The sequence below is a fragment of the Cyclopterus lumpus genome, chromosome 24 (genome assembly GCF_009769545.1).
Source record: "Cyclopterus lumpus isolate fCycLum1 chromosome 24, fCycLum1.pri, whole genome shotgun sequence".
In the NCBI taxonomy this organism is placed as follows: domain Eukaryota; kingdom Metazoa; phylum Chordata; class Actinopteri; order Perciformes; family Cyclopteridae; genus Cyclopterus; species Cyclopterus lumpus.
In genome coordinates this window covers 21,229,404-21,251,929 of record NC_046989.1, presented here as the reverse complement: position 1 = coordinate 21,251,929, position 22,526 = coordinate 21,229,404, and the positions used below count along the sequence as shown (strand labels likewise).

Sequence of the window (22,526 nt, the reverse complement as noted above, 5' to 3'; positions counted from 1 at the left end):
ATACACACACACACATACATATATATATACACACACATATACATGTAGTCATGGGTGTTCTCTTTCCATTGGAGGTGTGATTATTTTATTGCAGTGAAAAACAAGGCTACAGAGAGAAAAATGTGACTGCTTGGGATTTAGATGGTTAACAGGATCAACACCGTGGTAAACACGACATTCACCTTGGCCGTCGAATTGGAGGCGCCAGTGAAACCACGAAGCCGAAGGGGTCAACTTTGCTTGTAGGGGGCTTTTGCCCCGAGGCGCTGCATACGACAGGGAAAGCAAGCGGTGGCACGTACGAGTTACTCTCCCCGTGTTGTGTTGAATCCTTGAGAAGAGAACCCATGCATGTTTGCTGAAACCTTCCTGTTTACTTCAGCATCAACACGTTGGAAGCAGTAAAAATCCTCTTTGTCGATGACAATCAAAAAGATTTACATCTTTTCTTCCAACCATGATGAATGGAAGACAATAACGCAGCTCTGTGTTGATCGAAAATCAAGTGGTCATTACCCTCGACAACCAGAAATGGACACTCGCTGACCGAGGATCCATCAAGTGCTGCTTTTAAATAGTCCATCAAATCTGATATCAATGAAGGCTGGACGGCGCTCTCTTTTTCATGATCAATCGCCTCACGTCCTTCATCTGAACAAAAGTGCAACAACTGGAGGTCAAACAGCCTCCTTGTCAATTTGTAGGTCTACAAAGACACAAACTCTCGGCCTGCTTTCACACCTGTAGTTAATTTGGTCTGGACCAAGGGTAGATGATGTCACATTGGGAGTTTGGGTTCCCACACCGGGGTTCGACTGACAGCTTTCGCACCATCTCAAAAGACCCGGACTAACCAGGCCAACGGACCCTAGTTCAGTCTGACCGAACCACACCAGAGAGGATAACCGCATGATGAAACATCTGGTAGAAAATGGAGTCGTCGCCACACCGTGCGCTGTAACACCTGCTGATATACTCTATTGTAATTTCCAGAGCCGACAAATCCAGACTTAGAGCAGGGGTGTCTAACTCATGTTCACCGTGGGCAACATCAGCCTCATGCTGCCCTCAAAGGGCCGGTTGTAACTGTAACACTGTATAAATGTAACTACTCCCGAATATATTGTTAAATTACTGTCTTTGCATTTGATTATTGTTTATTCAAGTTTAAAAATAATGTACATGTATTTATATAAATTTAAAAATATATGTAAACAAATTATAAATTAGTATTATGTTATTATAAAATAATCCATTTAATTTAGGGTTAAGAAACCCACATTACTCAAAGATCAAAGGCACGTTATTACATTAACTTTGTTCAAAGCTTTTTTGTCACAGTTGAGAAGGACATAACTCGTAATCTTGAGCTGCTAAGAACATGTGTGACAGATGTGTCTGGACCAGTGGTTCTCAGCTTCCATCAAGCTCCTCTTTTATGGAACCAGGGAGGCAGACACAGTCACCTCATTCAAGAATAGACTTAAGACTTTCCTGTTTGATAGTGCTTATAGTTAGGGCTGAATCAGGTTTGCCCTGGTCCAGCCCCTTGATATGCTGCTATAGGCTTATAGGCTGCTGGGGGATGTTTTAGGATACACTGAGCACCTATCTCCTCTTCTCTCTCTCTCCTTATGGATGAATTTACATCTCTCCATTGCACCTTATTAACTCTGCTTCCTCCCCGGAGTCTTTGTGCCTTTTTCGCCTCACAGGGTCCATTGGACCTGGCTGTGTTTGAAGCTGGTCCTGGGTCCTGACCCTTTGCCCCTGCTTCCTACATCCAGCCCCTGGCCTGGACCTGGCCTCCTTCCCAATGGCCCTGCCTCCTTTTCTGGGCCTCCTGCCTCAAAAGGCCGACCTCATTGGTCCGGCCTCTTTTGCAATGCCTCCTGCCTACATGGCCCTGCTGATGCGCTGATGCACCTCCTCTCCCCCTCCTCTCTTCCTCCTTCTGTTTCATCGATTGTGGAAATCTGGATCGTGGTCCATGCCTACTACTAATAATTATTCATACATTACATTCATTGAATGTGTTGTAACTCTTTAATGCTGCGTTCACACCAAACGCCCCTTTAATCGCGTGAGTTTACTCGCTCGACAAGTTGGTTCATTCGCTTCATTCACGCCTAAGAGGGGGCGTGGCTTATCTCTGTGGCTTATCTCCTTGGCTTTACTCTGTAAAAACAGTTATAATTTCCTTCATCCACCACGGAAGAAATAACCACTAGTTCTGCTTTATACTTGTTGTGGACATCCCATAAACGTTGGAACATCTAACGCCCTCATGTCTGGGTTCATAACCCCTAGGCTCACACAGCTCGGTGACTCTCACCGACTACGTCTGGATACCTTCCGCTTACAGCGCTACTAGAACAGCAGCAGCCAGGGGGTGGAGCATCTTGGGGGGGTGGAGTGTCTCAACGCTGATTGGCTTTCGTTATTCGCGCCGGCCGACGCAAATTCGCATCTGTGCATTGACTTTGCATGGGATATACTCGCGCGAAAAATTCGCAACGCATTTGGTGTGAACGCGGCATAACGCTGTTCATTCTGTACACATGACATCTATTCTTCTGTCCATCCGGGGAGAGGGATCCTCCTCTGCTGCTCTCCTGAAGGTTTCTTCCCTTTTTCCCTGTGAATATTTTTGGGGAGTTTTTCCTGATCCGATGTGAGGTCAAAGGTCAGGGATGTCGTATGTGTACATATTGTAATATATAATAATATAATATAATAATATTGTATTGGAGGATAAGTTGATCGTCTGGAAGCGGCCGTCATCCAGACGCAGTTCCTGGTGAAGCTGTGTGCGGCTACGGATAATATAATATTATATTCTGAACCAAGACACGAGGGCTTGATGTTTGTGGGATGTCCACAACATGTACAAAGCAGAATAGTGGTAAAGCAACGAGAGTAAAGCAACGAGAGTAAAGCAACGAGACAAGAGTAAAGCAAAAAGAGTAAAGCAACGAGAGTAAAGCAACAAGAGTAAAGCAACGAGAGTAAAGCAACGAGAGTAAAGCAACGCGAAAGTTTGCTTCGCTTTTGGTGTGAACGCAGCATGAAGGATTGTGAATAGACGGCACTCCGCTGCATTAAAAGATTCCCTTCAAAATAAAAGCACAGGATTCTTTTCTTTTTTTTTTTTTTGCTCCGGCAAAAGATGATCATATGTCTTTCAAGCTGTCACGGACCACATAAAATGACGTGGTGGAGTTTGACACTTGTGTCTTAGAGTCTGGATTTGAGAAAAAAAACTGAGATTTAATACTGCTGCTCACTGGGAATGCCATATACTAAAACAGCGACAGGTGGACTCCAATGTGAGCTCCACACCTCCTCTTATAGGATTCTGTTCAAATAACAGTTAGAACACAAGGTCACAAATCAGGAGAAAGACAGTACTTGACTCAGCATTTACCAGTTAAGCTTCGGTTCCACACTTTCACATAATTGGTTGTAGGAAACATAAAATAAAGGTGAAAGTAAGTTGAATCCTTGAGAAGAGAACCCATGCATGTTTGCTGAAACCTTCCTGTTTACTTCAGCATCAACACGTTGGAAGCAGTAAAAATCCTCTTTGTCGATGACAATCAAAAAGATTTACATCTTTTCTTCCAACCATGATGAATGGAAGACAATAACGCAGCTCTGTGTTGATCGAAAATCAAGTGGTCATTACCCTCGACAACCAGAAATGGACACTCGCTGACCGAGGATCCATCAAGTGCTGCTTTTAAATAGTCCATCAAATCTGATATCAATGAAGGCTGGACGGCGCTCTCTTTTTCATGATCAATCGCCTCACGTCCTTCATCTGAACAAAAGTGCAACAACTGGAGGTCAAACAGCCTCCTTGTCAATTTGTAGGTCTACAAAGACACAAACTCTCGGCCTGCTTTCACACCTGTAGTTAATTTGGTCTGGACCAAGGGTAGATGATGTCACATTGGGAGTTTGGGTTCCCACACCGGGGTTCGACTGACAGCTTTCGCACCATCTCAAAAGACCCGGACTAACCAGGCCAACGGACCCTAGTTCAGTCTGACCGAACCACACCAGAGAGGATAACCGCATGATGAAACATCTGGTAGAAAATGGAGTCGTCGCCACACCGTGCGCTGTAACACCTGCTGATATACTCTATTGTAATTTCCAGAGCCGACAAATCCAGACTTAGAGCAGGGGTGTCTAACTCATGTTCACCGTGGGCAACATCAGCCTCATGCTGCCCTCAAAGGGCCGGTTGTAACTGTAACACTGTATAAATGTAACTACTCCCGAATATATTGTTAAATTACTGTCTTTGCATTTGATTATTGTTTATTCAAGTTTAAAAATAATGTACATGTATTTATATAAATTTAAAAATATATGTAAACAAATTATAAATTAGTATTATGTTATTATAAAATAATCCATTTAATTTAGGGTTAAGAAACCCACATTACTCAAAGATCAAAGGCACGTTATTACATTAACTTTGTTCAAAGCTTTTTTGTCACAGTTGAGAAGGACATAACTCGTAATCTTGAGCTGCTAAGAACATGTGTGACAGATGTGTCTGGACCAGTGGTTCTCAGCTTCCATCAAGCTCCTCTTTTATGGAACCAGGGAGGCAGACACAGTCACCTCATTCAAGAATAGACTTAAGACTTTCCTGTTTGATAGTGCTTATAGTTAGGGCTGAATCAGGTTTGCCCTGGTCCAGCCCCTTGATATGCTGCTATAGGCTTATAGGCTGCTGGGGGATGTTTTAGGATACACTGAGCACCTATCTCCTCTTCTCTCTCTCTCCTTATGGATGAATTTACATCTCTCCATTGCACCTTATTAACTCTGCTTCCTCCCCGGAGTCTTTGTGCCTTTTTCGCCTCACAGGGTCCATTGGACCTGGCTGTGTTTGAAGCTGGTCCTGGGTCCTGACCCTTTGCCCCTGCTTCCTACATCCAGCCCCTGGCCTGGACCTGGCCTCCTTCCCAATGGCCCTGCCTCCTTTTCTGGGCCTCCTGCCTCAAAAGGCCGACCTCATTGGTCCGGCCTCTTTTGCAATGCCTCCTGCCTACATGGCCCTGCTGATGCGCTGATGCACCTCCTCTCCCCCTCCTCTCTTCCTCCTTCTGTTTCATCGATTGTGGAAATCTGGATCGTGGTCCATGCCTACTACTAATAATTATTCATACATTACATTCATTGAATGTGTTGTAACTCTTTAATGCTGCGTTCACACCAAACGCCCCTTTAATCGCGTGAGTTTACTCGCTCGACAAGTTGGTTCATTCGCTTCATTCACGCCTAAGAGGGGGCGTGGCTTATCTCTGTGGCTTATCTCCTTGGCTTTACTCTGTAAAAACAGTTATAATTTCCTTCATCCACCACGGAAGAAATAACCACTAGTTCTGCTTTATACTTGTTGTGGACATCCCATAAACGTTGGAACATCTAACGCCCTCATGTCTGGGTTCATAACCCCTAGGCTCACACAGCTCGGTGACTCTCACCGACTACGTCTGGATACCTTCCGCTTACAGCGCTACTAGAACAGCAGCAGCCAGGGGGTGGAGCATCTTGGGGGGGTGGAGTGTCTCAACGCTGATTGGCTTTCGTTATTCGCGCCGGCCGACGCAAATTCGCATCTGTGCATTGACTTTGCATGGGATATACTCGCGCGAAAAATTCGCAACGCATTTGGTGTGAACGCGGCATAACGCTGTTCATTCTGTACACATGACATCTATTCTTCTGTCCATCCGGGGAGAGGGATCCTCCTCTGCTGCTCTCCTGAAGGTTTCTTCCCTTTTTCCCTGTGAATATTTTTGGGGAGTTTTTCCTGATCCGATGTGAGGTCAAAGGTCAGGGATGTCGTATGTGTACATATTGTAATATATAATAATATAATATAATAATATTGTATTGGAGGATAAGTTGATCGTCTGGAAGCGGCCGTCATCCAGACGCAGTTCCTGGTGAAGCTGTGTGCGGCTACGGATAATATAATATTATATTCTGAACCAAGACACGAGGGCTTGATGTTTGTGGGATGTCCACAACATGTACAAAGCAGAATAGTGGTAAAGCAACGAGAGTAAAGCAACGAGAGTAAAGCAACGAGACAAGAGTAAAGCAAAAAGAGTAAAGCAACGAGAGTAAAGCAACAAGAGTAAAGCAACGAGAGTAAAGCAACGAGAGTAAAGCAACGCGAAAGTTTGCTTCGCTTTTGGTGTGAACGCAGCATGAAGGATTGTGAATAGACGGCACTCCGCTGCATTAAAAGATTCCCTTCAAAATAAAAGCACAGGATTCTTTTCTTTTTTTTTTTTTTGCTCCGGCAAAAGATGATCATATGTCTTTCAAGCTGTCACGGACCACATAAAATGACGTGGTGGAGTTTGACACTTGTGTCTTAGAGTCTGGATTTGAGAAAAAAAACTGAGATTTAATACTGCTGCTCACTGGGAATGCCATATACTAAAACAGCGACAGGTGGACTCCAATGTGAGCTCCACACCTCCTCTTATAGGATTCTGTTCAAATAACAGTTAGAACACAAGGTCACAAATCAGGAGAAAGACAGTACTTGACTCAGCATTTACCAGTTAAGCTTCGGTTCCACACTTTCACATAATTGGTTGTAGGAAACATAAAATAAAGGTGAAAGTAAAAGTATAAACTAAGATAACACCAAGCAGAACATTGCGTGCACTTCTGCAAATGATCAGCTGTAGTTTGGAGTTTCTTATGGTCGAATAACAAAAGAGCCTTCCTCTTCCTCTCACCTTTACAAAGTTGTCGGGGAAGAGGCCCCTTTTCCCGTTCAGGTCTCCCTCCATCCAGCCGTCCTCCTCGATGTATCGCACGTTCTTGATGACGTTGCCCGGCCGCAGGGTCAGCTCGTCCTCGTGGAGCGCGTCGTACTCGTACTCCACCACGACCTCTGCCCGGTGGGGAAAAAAAGAGTGTAACAGAAACAACGAGACAGTTATTCAGGTAGTTTGTGTAGAAAACTGAAAGGGCAATTCCGTAATTAGAGTAGCCTGCAGTAGTCACAATATTAAAACTTTTGTTAATAATTAGGACACAAGTTCTTGAGCTGCGGCCAGAAATGGGTTTAATGAGGTCACTGTGATCCTTGACCACAACATTATAATCAGTTTTACCTTGAGCGCAAGGCATTCCTGAGATATTACAAGAGCAGGATGGACGTACGGTCACGGCGACCTTTGACCACTAAATATATATAATTAGTTCATCCTTGAGTCAAGCGCCAAATTTGAGGAAATTCCCTTCCAGGTGCTCCACTGTAAATCGCGTTCGCGAGAATGAACGTGCGGAAGGACATCCCAATTTGACAATAAAAAAGGTTCTGAACTCGGCCCCCGTTCCTCGTACCTGGCTAACTGAATTAGCCGGATAATTTTCAGGATAAGATTACATAAGTCAGGCTTTTCGGTTCCATGAAGCAAGTTTGGCAAAATCACCATAGCATCCATCCATCCATCCATCCATTATCACCCGCTTATCCAGGGTCGGGTCGCGGTGGCAGCAGGTTCAGCAGGCCGACCCAGGCCTCCCTCTCACCCGCAACACTTTCCAGCTCATTCTGGGGGATCCCGAGGCGTTCCAAGGCCAGCCGGGAGATATAATCCCTCCAGCGTGTCCTCGATCTTCCCCGGGGCCTCCTACCAGTTGGACGTGCCCGGAAAACCTCTAATGGGAGGCGTCCAGGAGGCATCCTGACTAGATGCCCGAACCACCTCAGGTTCTGGGTCTTCCCCGGGGCCTCAGCCGACTCCTTTCGACACGAAGGAGCAGCGACTCGACTCCAAGCTCCCCCCTGATGTCCGAGCTCCTTACCCTATCTCTAAGGCTGAGCCCGGCCACCCTACGGAGGAAGCTCATTTCGGCCGCTTGTATCCGAGATCTCGTTCTTTCGGTCACGACCCAGAGTTCGTGACCATAGGTGAGGGTTGGAACGTAGACCGACCAGTAAATGGAGAGCTTTGCCTTCCGGCTCAGCTCCCTCTTCACCAAGACGGACCGGTACAGCGCCTGTTTTACTGCTGCAGCCGCACCGATCCGCCTATCAATCTCCCGCTCCACCTTACCCTCACTCGTGAACAAGACCCCGAGATACTTGAACTCCTTCGCTTGGGGTAGGCAGTTTGCCCCCACCTGGGCAACGCATCCAAAAACTTTAACCTGCTCCAGCGCAGGCTAACTTACGTTAGCAGGATAAACTGGCAGCTCCCCTCCTCAGAGATCCCATTGATGAAGGAGCGCTATTCATTCTGCCCACAAGGAATCATTTATTACAGACTTTCTTGAGCCATCAAATCTCCCTCTGGCCCAAACAAGGCAGATGTTGTCAATCAAAAGGCGTTCACAGCATTAATGTGCAGGTACTTATGACATCATGTTCCTCAAATTACATTGAAAACAATCACATGTCTTTGACAATAGAGGTCATGGACCTTGCAATTGCCTGCTGTAGGCTAATCATGTACTGTACAATACTCATGTAGTGTACAATACCCATGACACCTTAGACGATCTGTGACTCCACCTGCCTCATAACAAATGTTGAGGCTCCGTCCACGACTCCAGAATATTTGAAAATTATTAAGGTGGACTCATGAGAAGAATAGAGAGAATCACACAATTTATTTTCACTGCTTCAATTGATTGAATTAAAGCCACGGAGATAAGCCACGCCCCCTCTCTGGCACGAATGAAGCAAATGAATAAACCACAAATAGTCGGGCGAGTAAACTCACGAGAGTAAAGCATTGCAAATATTAGTGTGACCGCAGCATTACGCATTTAACTTGTCTGTGATATTTTGCCATACTTGTCTAGCCCTCACAGCGGTGGCAAATTAACGATATTGTTTGAGCGCAGATCAGCCTTTGAGATACCGAGATACCTGACTTCAATCACCGGATTAATTTAAGATGGCTAATAGGACATTTGATCGACTTAGTTGAACCACGTACGAGGAACGGGGCCCTGGACTCTGCCGTGATCGGGTTAGCGTCTGAATGTCATTGATGGGTTATGTGGCCTCCAGACAAACCTATTCCAGGTCGTTAGAAGGCTGTCAGTCATTCCAACACTCTGGTTTAGTGTCCCACACCCAAATCTCTGACTGGTTAGCAAAACACAGAAAGTATCCTTTCTTCCTTTCCCTGAAATATGGAAAATGTAGTACTGCTCAGGAAGTGTGTGAAGGAACTTTGTCGGCGCAAACCAATACAAGTGTTTCAACAAAATGTTTTCTGACGTTACAAGATAAGGAAGGAACGACTTGGGCTTAAATTGGGCAAAAATGCTGCAAAAGAAAAACACTTTTTGTTTAGTTTCTGCGGTGAGAACCACATCAAAATGTGCCTCGCGGACCACAGAAGCATCACAATGACCACTGATCTAATCTTACAAACTCAGACTAAATACGGTGGGGCCGACAAAGGAGGAAGATCTATTGACTCAGCTCTGACTCCATTTACAGTCTCAAACGTGACCGTTCATTGCGAGGTTGAAAGTTAATTACACCTTTTTCTTTAAAGATTAATCAACTTTTCCAGTACGAACACTTGAATAGCACTTATTTAAATCATTAGGACTTTAAAGTTGCACTAATAGCCGGTCTTGTTCACGAGTGAGGGTAAGATGGAGTATTAGAGTTATAGAGTTCGGACAGCAGGAAGGAACTTGGATCTTGGGCCGCTACTCCTTTGTGTCGAAAGGAGTCAGCTGAGGAGGTTCAGGCATCTAATTCGGATGCCTCCTGGACGGTGGTTTTCTAGGCACGTCCATCTGGTAGGAGACCCCGGGGTAGACCCAGGACATGCTGGAGGGATTATATCTCCCAGCTGGCCTGGGAACACCTTGGGATCCCCTAGAATGAGCTAGAAAATGTTGCAGGTGAGAAGGAAGCCTGGGTCAGCCTGCAGGGTCTGCTGCAACCGCGACCCAACCCTGGACTAAGCGGCTGAAAATGGATTGATGGATAATAGTCATTTTTATACACTGAATCAGGGTTGCAAAATTCCGGGAATATTCAAAGTTGGAAACTTTCCACAGGAATTAACAGAAAACTTGGGGGTAATTTAACTGTATGTACCTTGTCATAAGCAGACATGCATGCAAACATTTATAATACAACTTTTAAAAATGACATTTTTGACATTTTGTGAGTAGAACTTTATTCTTTCATCGAACAACCAAAACATGAACGTTGAATAAAAAAGGTGTATTCCCTTTGATTCACAGCTCCAAAAAGTGAACTAGTTCAGTTATTTTTTTCAATATGTTGGGAGCTATAATTTAAATCTCTATCTGTCTGCAATACCGCTCTTGGCCTCTACGCCACTCGGCACTCTCACACTTGCCAGACATAGGGCTGAAACATTCAGACAACACTGATGACAAAGACGTTCAAAAACAACACAACGTTTTATGTTTATGTTTCTGGCAGACAACGTTCCCAACCAGCTGCATTCAGGGTCCAGCTGAGCTCGGCGTGCATGGTCTTGTTCTCAACTACATTTAAGTTCCCTGTTATATGCTTTTGCAAAAAAACGTAGGCACATTTTTCTTTTTTCAAAAGTACCAAAATTTCCGAGCCAAAATTCCCGTGGAAACCTTCCAGAAATTTACCGGAAACTTTCCGCCCCTTTGCAACCCTACACTGAATTCAACCTTTATTCGCCACTTCCAAAGGGCTGAACAAGGCCCCGCCTCAAACACCTCTTTATACATCAATGTATGCACCATGAGACCAAAGAGCATGACGACGGGCATAGGGGTTCAACATGACAGAAAATCATACTTTGTGATTGTAAAACTACTGTTTGAGCTACAATCCCACCAATAAAATGGATATAGATAAAGGCCACGATAACAATAAGACAGCAAAGCTGCTGGGGTACAAAGCTGCAATAAAGTAATCGTTTCACCGAGGAAACTCATGTAGATTAATCATCTTAAATTGTGATTATGTTTTGGCATGTTATTATAATTGTCATAATCATACATTCATATCGTCTGCCTTTGTTTACTGGCTGCTTGTCCAACACTGAAAAGACCTACCTTGTTGGGAGGATTTGAAGAGACATCCAAAATGATACTTCTACTTAGAAACAAGCATAGTGTCCACATGCAAACAGGTTATTTACGTGTTCCGTGGATACAACACGTGTAATATTTGGAAGGGCTTGAACACATCTGCGATCACAAGAACGACAAAACGGGGAGCGATTGGAGAAAGAAAGACTTTTGGCAGGTCACATGACTACTTCCAGTGCAGCAGGTTGAGCAGCCTCTAAAAATAAAACGCGGGCTGCAGAGGACTAACTGGTAGTGAGTTTTATTTTTTTCACCCTTTAAAAACACATGACTCATGGCAGAGACGCTCAACTGGCATGGCTGACTTCACACCGAGGACAGCCAAAACAAACACACGAAGAGTGGGTATACACACACACACACACACACACACGATTAACTGCTGTTGAACTTGGCCTTTTTCGCCGTCGCCGTTTGCGAATGACTCTGCTCTCCCCATCTGACATCACTGACCTTAGCCTCAACGCTACAGCAGCCTGGGCCAACCTCCAACAACCAGCCAATATAATGACAGGTGTCGTGTTGACCAATGAAATGATCCTGTTAGCTCTGTAGCGCTGGCTGTTGCTGTACATTAAATTACTGAATGTCAGTGGTAACCGGGGCGCATGTATGCTGCGATCGGTAGCTCCCATGAATTTTGCTACATTGTCTTGATTTGTTATTTTCTTGTTTATCACTAATGGCATATGCTGCTGGCTGGTAGCAGAAAGATAAGATGGGTGAAAGCTGTGGGAGGTCGGTGACTGTTGAGCCCACACCTTCAGAGATATCTGGCTCCATGGTTCAGACATCGGGACAGACAGCGGGACAACGGTGGGACGAGAGGAGGTAGACTGTGTTTACATCTGTCACAAACGGGCTACAACTGAATTGTGTTGCGTAATGACAATAAAAGATCCTTAAATCCTGGTGACTATTGAAGTAGCATAGTGCGGCGGTCATAAAACCACACCAGCACTGTAGATCAACCCAGTTTATAACGTAGTCGGCCCTAAGCAGCCCACCTTGTTTAGACACGTACATCACATAACACAAGTTGAGCACTACGCAAATAAACGGCTGGACCGAGGCCCCCGACGTTATTTGGGCCTATCCGTCCGTGGAGCCACAGGAAGAGATATGGTCTGCCGCAGTAAACAAAACAAGATCCACGCTCCGCTGAGCTGACGGGGCATCTTCCAGACGACTGGACGTAGAGCAGAGGGACCTTCTGCAACCACGCAGATTACGGCGCCACGGCAACCGCACAAACACACCCCGCCCGAGGAACCAGTCAGTCAACTCAGTACCACTTAAAATCACCTCCAAACACACTGCTGGACACTTACTCACACATTGTGTTTGGGATATAACCCCAAATAAAAGCAGCAAAGAATCATAAAACAGTTTCTTTCCTTTTCTTACCCTTTCCTATACATTTTAAAACTATTTTGAAAGTCAAAAATCATGTAAGACTAGTTATCACAGTTTTTACATTGTATGGAGAAAAGAAACATTTGGAACACGGATCAAAAACTGCACAATCAGCTTTCCAATCAGGTGTATGAGCACATCCATTTACATCATATGAAGCTAGTCTGTGAATGTACAAATTATACAGCCTCAAAACACTAGTGCAACATTGGTTATGACACAATCTTTAAAATAACAACATTGACATGACGCTTTTGTCCAGAACTGGATTAAAAATTCACAAAAAAAGGGGCAAAATTCAGCGGTGGTAACCGCCACGAGCGCAGTGCAGAGCGCCGGCAACTAGCTAGCCAGTGGACACAACAGAGATTTGTACATTGTATAATAACCATTTGTACATTATAACCTAAATCAGTGTTGTTTTTATATATCTTTTTAATGGCATTGGATTGAGTGTGCCTATATTTTCAATATTCAACAGGTTCTGCAGGATCTCATGAACAGATTTCTTGACAGAAGCACTTCATAGGTGAAATCCTCAACATACATTACAGTTATTTTGCTTGTGGTGCTAAGCAGCAGGCCAGCAGCTTAATGTCTCCCTTTTTATTTGCGTGAGGACAAGCAACAGACATAGATGCAGTCTGACGGTCTAGTGGTCAGGCACTTCTCTCACAGCCTCCTGGCTGCTGCTGCTGAGAGAGCACTGAGTGAAGGGTGTTGGCCTGGGAAACACCAGCAGTGGACAAAGTCTTCTTGGTTTGTTACCCTGGAGGAAATGCCTTTCGGAATACATTAAACGCAGCCAGCAAACAGGTGGTTTGTGTTTGTGTGTGTGTACTTCATGGGCAGTTACTAGAGCTGCACTGAATAGTTTGAAGATTTGTTCATGACGCTGAAATAATTTGCATTAATAACTGGCAAACAAACGCAGTGAAGGGTAGAAGTAATCATTACCAAATAAATATTCTGCTTCAATTTGTTGCCATTTAGCGTTTTTATTTTACTGCGATCTCTTCAGCATGGTTGCGCGCATGCCAAGAGGGAGGCACCTGCTGACAACATAAGCAACATGTTCAGAAAAAAAAGAATGGAACCAGATGAGGCTCGTCTGCCTTAGCGAAGATGTCGATACAGATAGAATCCCTCCAGCAGGTTCTGGGTCTTCCCCGGGGCCTCAGCCGACTCCTTTCGACACGAAGGAGTAGCGCCTCAACTCCAACTTCCATCCTGATGTCCGAGCTCCTTACCCTATCTCTAGACTGAGCCAGCCCCCCCTACAGAGGACACTCATCTCCTTACCCTCTCTAAGGCTGAGCCAGCCCCCCCTACAGGAGGAAACTCATCTCCTTACCCTATCTCTAGACTGAGCCCAGCCCCCCTATAGAGGACACTGATCTCCTTACCCTCTCTAAGGCTGAGCCAGCCCCCCCTACAGAGGACACTCATCTCCTTACCCTCTCTAAGGCTGAGCCAGCCCCCCCTACAGGAGGAAACTCATCTCCTTACCCTATCTCTAGACTGAGCCCAGCCCCCCTATAGAGGACACTCATCTCCTTACCCTCTCTAAGGCTGAGCCAGCCCCCCCTACAGAGGACACTCATCTCCTTACCCTATCTCTAGACTGAGCCCGGCCCCCCTATAGAGGAAACTCATCTCCTTACCCTCTCTAAGGCTGAGCCAGCCCCCCCTACAGAGGACACTCATCTCCTTACCCTATCTCTAGACTGAGCCCGGCCCCCCTACAGAGGACACTCATCTCCTTACCCTATCTCTAGATTGAGCCCGGCCCCCCTATAGAGGACACTCATCTCCTTACCCTATCTCTAGACTGAGCCCGGCCCCCCTATAGAGGACACTCATCTCCTTACCCTATCTCTAGACTGAGCCCGGCCCCCCTATAGAGGAAACCCATTTTGGCCGCTTGTATCCAAGACCTCGTTCTTTTGGTCACGACCTATAGGTGAGGGTTAAAAACTAAACAAACTGAGTAAAATGTGACTTGAGACAAATTGCAATTTTTAGGAAGCAACTAAAACTACAATTCAAAATTTGTATCAAGATGAATTCTGACAAACAGGTAATCTGCCATCTAGAAAAGACTAAAAATAGGGCAAAATTCACAAGAGGGGTATTTACTGGCATATTTTATGCCAGAGAACAAAACATTAAAACATGTTAAGCTTGTGCTAACCACCAACCTTGTTTCAGGCACCCATTCGAGATGACGGAACCGGGAGGGCTAAAATGCTGACTCCGTTCCAGGTTTCAGGACTCATTCTTGCAGCACACCACTGTCCTCAAATGGGATTAATGCATCCAGTCAATAATCTAATGCTAATGCCTGCACGCCGCTCTTGTCTTCCCTTTTCTCATCGGCATACCTCTGTCATGCCCACTCTTGTTTTGAGCCGCGTTCTTCTTATCAGATCTCTTTCTGTCCCCGCCCACAGTTTGGTTTGGTTTAACTGAACACACGCAAAGGGCTAAAAAGGGTTAAACTGACGGATGAGAATTTCCGTCTTGATCACACATAGTTCCAAGATTTCAAGGCGTTATTTCTGCTCTCAAGTGCGGCTTCCCGTCACGTATGTGTGCCGGAGAAGGAAAGGAGCTTCCCCATTATCGTTTTCCCTTTCCTCTCACAACGCTTCCAGGTAAGGAGTTTGTACAATATGTGAAGGCAGTGACAGACAGGAGGATGTAACGGGGGGCGGGAGGGAAAGAGGGGAAATACTTGAGGCCGCGCAGGAAAAATCTGTACGCTCTCTGTGCTTTCCCTCTCAGGTCAGTCACTCGCTCACGCAATCAGCCAGGAGGAAACACATAAACGCATTCCTTCCCTCTGTCACCGAGAGGAAACCAAGCGAGCCGCCCACTCTAGATGAAAGGACCACCCTCCCGTTCACCTGCGTTTTACCCACCACAGAGCGCTGCGTTTTACTAGCAACGCCCTGACACGTCACACACACACACACACACACACACACACACACACACACACAGCTGTTAAAAGCCTCCCCGTTTCACAATCTACACAATCACTGAGCGAACTAAAAAGGCAAACAGCCTGTCCAGAGCGTGTCCGTGAATCAGAGGTGTGGACATCGCTGTATATCACAGCGGTATTACTACACAGATCAGACGGTCACGGTGTGAGCAGGACTATCACCGTCTATCGCTTGTTCAAATGTCTGTTCTCATAAGCATTGTGTCCGTTTGAGATAAGGCGCCTTAGGTCAGTGGACTTAATTAATGCAGTATTTCTCAAACTGTGGGGCGTGTCCATCTATTACAAGGCTGCAGGGAGAAATGCAGATTTTTTTTATTTCTAGCACTTTATTGAGAACTTCACATATTATAAAAGTACAAAGATCAGATGGTCACGAAACTAAAAGGTGTGTTCACGTTGCGAATTTTCACTTCGCTTTACTCGTGTGAGTTTACTCGCCGGACTATTTGTGGTTATTCGCGATAGACACACCACCTGCCATATAAGAAATAACCACCATTTCTGCTGTGTACATGTTGTGGAAGGCCCACAAACGTCTGACCATCAGATGCCCTCGTGACTTGGGTCATAATATTATCCGTGGCCGCACACAGCTTGGTGGATTCCACCGACTTCTCCAGGAACTGCGTCTGGATGACGGGTGCTTTCCGCGCTACTTGAGGCTGACCAGTAGCCAGTTTGACTCAACAACAGCAGGACGTCAATGATGACTGGCGGAGCATCTCAACACTGATTGGCTTTCGCAACACACCGGCAAGCACATTTCTAACGTTGCGCGATTTGCGCCACACCATTCGCATACGCACACCAAAAGCATTCGCCATAAACACATGGCGAATGCCCGTACTTTGGTGTAAATGTTATGCTTGCTCAACATTGAGCATGAATTGAGATTGGCCGTAGTAGAAAGCAGGCTCATTGCAGCCACTAATACTGATGAAACGTGATGGCTTACACATATTTGCACACATTTTGTTTTGCACAAGTTGCACGTTATTGTCGTTTTGAAGAAATATGCAGTGTGAAACTCTTTATTGCAAGATATTTTAACTTCTTTTGTTTAGTTTTTTACAGGTTGCACTTTGTTATCTTGAAAAGATATTCGGTGCAAGGTTATAAGCAATTATCTTTGCCAAATATTAGTTGTTTTTTTTGCATAGATAGAACTTTATTTTGATCGTTCTAACAAAGTGATTGCACATTTTATTTGTTTTTGTCTGATGGAGCAATCTGGTTTACTTGAAAGTGATTGCAATTTTCTTTCTTTTATTATTTGAAAAAGCAGAGATTGTTATTTCAATGAAAATTCAATTCAATTCAGTATTTTGTGTATAGCCCAATATCACAAATTTGCCTCAGAGGGCTTTACAATCTGTCACAAAGTCTCCGGGGAGGAAGCAGAGTTAATAAGGTGCAATGGAGAGATGTAAATTCATCCATAAGGAGAGAGAGAAGAGGAGATAGGTGCTCAGTGTATCCTAAAACATCCCCCAGCAGCCTATAAGCCTATAGCAGCATATCAAGGGGCTGGACCAGGGCAAACCTGATTCAGCCCTAACTATAAGCACTATCAAACAGGAAAGTCTTAAGTCTATTCTTGAATGAGGTGACTGTGTCTGCCTCCCGGACTGAAAGTGGAAGCTGGTTCCATAAAAGAGGAGCTTGATAACTGAAGGCTCTTACTCCCATCCTACTTTTTAGGACTCTAGGAACCACAAGTAGCCCCGCATTTAGTGAGCAGCTCTCTAGTGGGGCAATATGGTACTACAAGCTCCTTAAGATATGATGGTGCATCACCAGTCAAGGCTTTGTGGGTGAGGAGAAGAATTTTAAATGTGATTCTTGATTTTACAGGGAGCCAGTGCAGAGCAGCTAATACAGGAGTCATGTGATCTCTTTTCTTAGTTTTTGTGAACCAGCTTTTCTGCATCTTTTGAGGGACAAGATTTGCCTGATTTTTTAAATGTTACGTAGATGAAAAAATGCTGTCCATTTTCTAAGATTTGCTTAACGTGGGAGTTAAAGGACAAGTCTCGGTCAAAGATAACTAGAGATTCTTTACGGTGGTGATGGATGCCAGGGCAATGCCATCTTGAGAAACCACATCACCAGATAATTGTGATTAACTCTGAGGTGTACATCAACACACACACACACACACACACACACACATCTGAGATATCCTGAGAGATGAACCGCCTGAGGGAAGGCATACCAAAGACAAGTATAATGTGCACTACATGTGAACGTAGTGTTCCATTAATGGACATGAGGGAAGAAGCCCGTTTTGCTGGATTCATATATGTAGCGATTAAATATTCTAATGAATCCAAGAGAGAGAGATCAGGTTTATTAATAGGCTCACGTTCTCTGTCAGCTTTTCTCCTGCAGTGTCTTTTGTTATTCTCTCATGTTAGTTTCACATGTCTCCTACATCCTGAGCGTGGTATTTAGTGTGAGTAACAGAGTTCATTAAGCAGTGACAATGTTGAAAGCCCCACGTCTGAAGGCTGAACTTATAACCTGTTTTGCAACATAGCAAAGTGAGTCCTACCGCTCACAACCTCATGAACCACAGACGGCACATCCAGAGAGACGCAGTAGGCGGGTTTCAGAATACAGTGCAAACGTTGGCTGTTCACATATCAGATTATTCCTCTACATTCAGTCAGCATGAGCATCACAACGACCAGCATTAAAAGATAGCGACCAGCTTTGGTTTGTTTAAAGTTTTCAAGTTTGGCAGTGAAATGCCCCGATTACATAATCAGACTAACAAGTCATTAATCCATCACCATGAGAATAGTTTTTTTGTTTCCCTTTCTTTTTCTCTGAACAATTAGTTTGTCCTTTATAGGAGATTTGAATTTCTCAAGCAAATTGTACATGTTTTGACACAAGTGTAAAAAGGAGGCAGTACAATTCACCCTTTCCTGCCCCGCAGACCACACTGTATTTTGCTTTTTGGGGGGTAAAATGATTTCACACACACACCACACACACCACACACACACACACACACACACACACACACACACACACACACACACACACACACACACACACACACACACACACACACACACACACACACACACACACACACACACACACACACACACACACACACACACACACACACACACACACACACACACACACACACACACACACACACACACACACACACACACACACACACACACACACACACACACACACACACACACACACACACACACACACACACACACACACACACACACACACACACACACACACACACACACACACACACACACACACACACACACACACACACACACACACACACACACACACACACACACACACACACACACACACACACACACACACACACACACACACACACACACACACACACACACACACACACACACACACACACACACACACACACACACACACACACACACACAAAAAAATGATTCAGAAATGGAATCAGGGAAAAAAAGAAAGAAGCAAAGGTCCAGATCACAGTGTAAACATCACCTGGAGATCTAGATGGAAGACAGTGAAACTAAGGAACAAACTCTTCCTGTAAAACCAGGGAGGTCTGTGCTCACAGTTACAATCATTAAAAGCGAAAGCAACATGTGCATTTTTTTCAGTATACATAGTACAGCATTGAGGTGCTAACGGTAGCTCCACAGATTTTTAACGTTGGAACAACATTTAAGAAACGTACATCTTCTTCCAACCTCTCCGCGTAGATCACAGGGGAATTTGTCATTAGATCCAACACATCACCACACAAAAATATGTACTGTAGGTAGGTACTTGAAATCCCAATCTCAGCCAGACATGCTTGGATAAGCATAGTAAGTAAGTCAACAAATGGAGTAGAAAAAAAGATATGTAAAGATGTGTATATAGGAAAACATTCCCCGGGTTGACAGCTATGGTTAAAAAAAAGAAAGAAACAACAGTAATAATAATAATTCCAAACAAATTGACCAGTATGGCTCACAAAGAAGAACGCTGGTGCCATTGACCAATAGGTTTTGAAGCATGAATGGAAATGTTTGGATGAGTTACTACTTTGACCCTCTGAATGTGTTGTAACTCTGTAATGCTGTTCATACTGGTCACATGACATCTATTGTGCTTCTGTCCATCCTGATAGAGGCTCCCCTGTTGCTCTCTAAGGTGTCTTTCCTTCCTTTCCTTTCCTTCCCCCCTTCCCGTTAGAGTGTTGTGGGGTTTTTCCTGAACCTGATCCGATGAAGTCCAGGTACAGAGGATGTCGTATGTGTACGGATTGTAAAGCCCTCCGAGGCAAATTTGTAATTTTGGCCTATACCAAATAAATGTAACTTTATTCTGTTGTATACATGCAAAAGAGTTGTGATGAACACTGTTTGAGCTTACAGATTAGAGAACGGTACGACTGTTTTACTGTTTAAAAAAAAAAAAGAGGAAAAAAATCATTGAGGAAAAACTCTTAACACCCAATTGTAAAGTTTAAAAGGAAGAGGGGTGGGGGTCCTGGGTCCACACCAAAAAAACGGACCCCATGTCCCGTTTTAAATGGGAACAACACACACACTCGTGCATTTGAGGAGTGGGAACTACCAGGAAGTCTGCCACTGTCATGGAGAGAATGGCGGTCCCCACACAGGAACAGGGACCTCACGTCGTGGCGTCAAGGGGAAGCTAACGGATGAGCAGAAGCCTCCTCGACGCCTTTAAATGGCATGCGGGACTTCTGTCGTCTGAACCGCGAGGAGTCCGAACTGTGAACCAGCCAGACGAGCGCGCACAGCTCGCGCACGTTCTCCGGCCCCATGTCAACGCCAGCTTTGACGCGGCTCGGCGCGCGCGGCCGGATCCGAGGATGGAGGCGGCGCTGCCCCAGTGAAGCGGGCGGCTAGCTGGCTAGGCTAAGCAGCTAGCTCACTGGCTTTGCTAACTTTGAACTCCCCTGCCGGCCGACAGCGCGGCTTAATGTCACCTGCGTTCGGTTCGACGCCCTCCGCCGTGTGCCCGGCTCCGGCTCCGGCGGGGGGACGTATTAACACGGCGCGCGGCGCCACATCACGGGGAAGGAAAACACTCACCCATTCCCGTCCTTCGCACCGCCTCGCTGCCAAGCGTTGGGGGGGTCTCTTATCCAGCAGCAGCTACGGCGCTAGATTGCTACTAGCCAGGTAGAGGGAGTCGACCACGGAGCGGGGGTCTTTTAGCCGATTTACAAGAGCCGGAAAAGAAATACACCGAGCCGTATATCCATTCGTCCTTGCCCGGCGGCAGTGGCAACAGCGTCCCCCAGCTCTCTTGCTCTTGTCGGCGCTTCAAGATTACCGTGCAGGAAGTTAACCGAAGAGTCTCCACCTTTCTTGGACTCGTCTCGGCGGGTTGCGGCCACCAAAATACTAAACAGCAGGAAACTCCGCGATGTTTCCGGCTCGGACGGTCCACGCGAGAGGAATGTTTAAGGAATGTGGCTGTAGTCCCCCCCTCCTTGAATGATTGGCCCACTCAGCAAGTACAGTAACAACTGTTCGCGTGTGCGCGCGCGTGAGAGAAACTCCCTCCTGCCAGCGGTTGTGACATTTGTGGGTTGTTGTTGTTGTTGTTGTTGTTGTTTACTGGACCACACGTCTTTAGGGTTTTTAAGAGTTTATGGGGTTAAAGCTCCGCCGTAAAGCACGTTACGGGTCAGGATTTTCTGGAAGGGGACTTGGAAGTTTTTCCAAAGTTTGTATTTATTTATTTTTGGAGTACCACAAGCCACGTGCCATGTAATCCTGGTATTCTGTTTCCGGTTTACATCTCCCAAACTAAGCAAGAAGACACGTGTACAACTATTATCAAATAAATGCTAATTTAAAAAAGTGATTAAAGAAATTAAAAAAACATAGTCACACCCAAACCTTTTTGATTGTGGGCGAGAAACCGAAAAATATGTATTAATAGTATAAATGTATAGTTTTCCATCCAGTTACTCTGCGAGAAAACCTTGGGCCATAGAAAAAAAGTTTTCTTTCTACACACAGCACTCCTAATTAACTGACATGCACATATATACAATATTTCTTTATCTGCTGCTTTTCACTTTAATTCAATACTTCTAAAGTACTCACATATCACAATGCTCAGTGTTAATCTGTCAATTAAAACAGACACAAAGATACACTTTTTTTATTTTTAGATTACGATGCAAATGAAACGTAAAATGTGACCCTGTAAGTATAATATTAAGATGTAACAAACAGAGCGGGCAGATATGGCATCCTGCCTTCAAAAAAATAGACCGCAAAAAAAGATTATGCTGCTAGTATTTGAGACAGAAACAGGTGGAACAAAACCCATGTGTGTAATGGCCTTTAGATTATATTATTGAATTGTCATGCCAGGGCGTTTGAAAGCACGTTATCCAGAATAATATATGACTTATACAATGCAGTTATATATAGTATAGCATAGTTGTAATACAACAGGCCTTTATGCTAGAAGTGGAATCCTATAGTAATATATAAAAGCCCAATAACCAACAATAATCAAAAGATAATGCAGGTGTGTGTGTTGGTCTGGGTGAGAATCAATATCTCAGTGGCTTGGTATACCATGGTGGGGGGGCTGTCGACCTGGCACAGCCATGTGTAAATCCCTGGATTGCCACATGGCTCACACACGCACACACATACACACTCCCAGTTACCCAGCTTATCTCTCTCCAACACCAGAGAATGAACTGTGAAAAAAGGAAGTAGTTGAGGGCAAATTCATCCTGTCAGGATCCATTTAAGCAAAGTTTAAGCAGGCTTTCACAGGGCAGCGTAAGACACAACTTCCAAGCAAATGTGTGTGTAACACACAAACACACACACACACATTGTTGGCCAGTGTGAATGCCATGCAGTGGAAGTCCAAGTGGTTTATGGGAACCACAAGTCCTCATTTACATGTGGGATATCCGTTA

At 44.9% G+C, this 22,526-nt stretch overlaps 1 protein-coding gene across 5 annotated transcripts in view; it reads right to left on the bottom strand.

Moving 5' to 3' along the window:
* Positions 1-21,144, bottom strand: part of cd2ap (CD2-associated protein) — a 57,017-nt gene extending 35,873 nt beyond the window's left edge. The window contains exons 1-2 of one of the 5 annotated variants that reach the window (XM_034526956.1): positions 20,662-21,144; positions 6,783-6,940 (exon numbers count right to left, since the gene is read on the bottom strand). In XM_034526956.1, the coding sequence (XP_034382847.1) occupies positions 6,783-6,940; positions 20,662-20,665 (162 nt within the window). In that variant the 5' untranslated portion in view covers positions 20,666-21,144. Of the gene's footprint in view, positions 1-6,782; positions 6,941-11,094; positions 14,189-14,747; positions 16,804-20,661 lie in introns of those variants that run through there. The other 4 variants (XM_034526957.1, XM_034526958.1, XM_034526959.1 and 1 more) reach the window with 4 other exon arrangements.
* Positions 21,145-22,526: the final 1,382 nt, after the last annotated feature.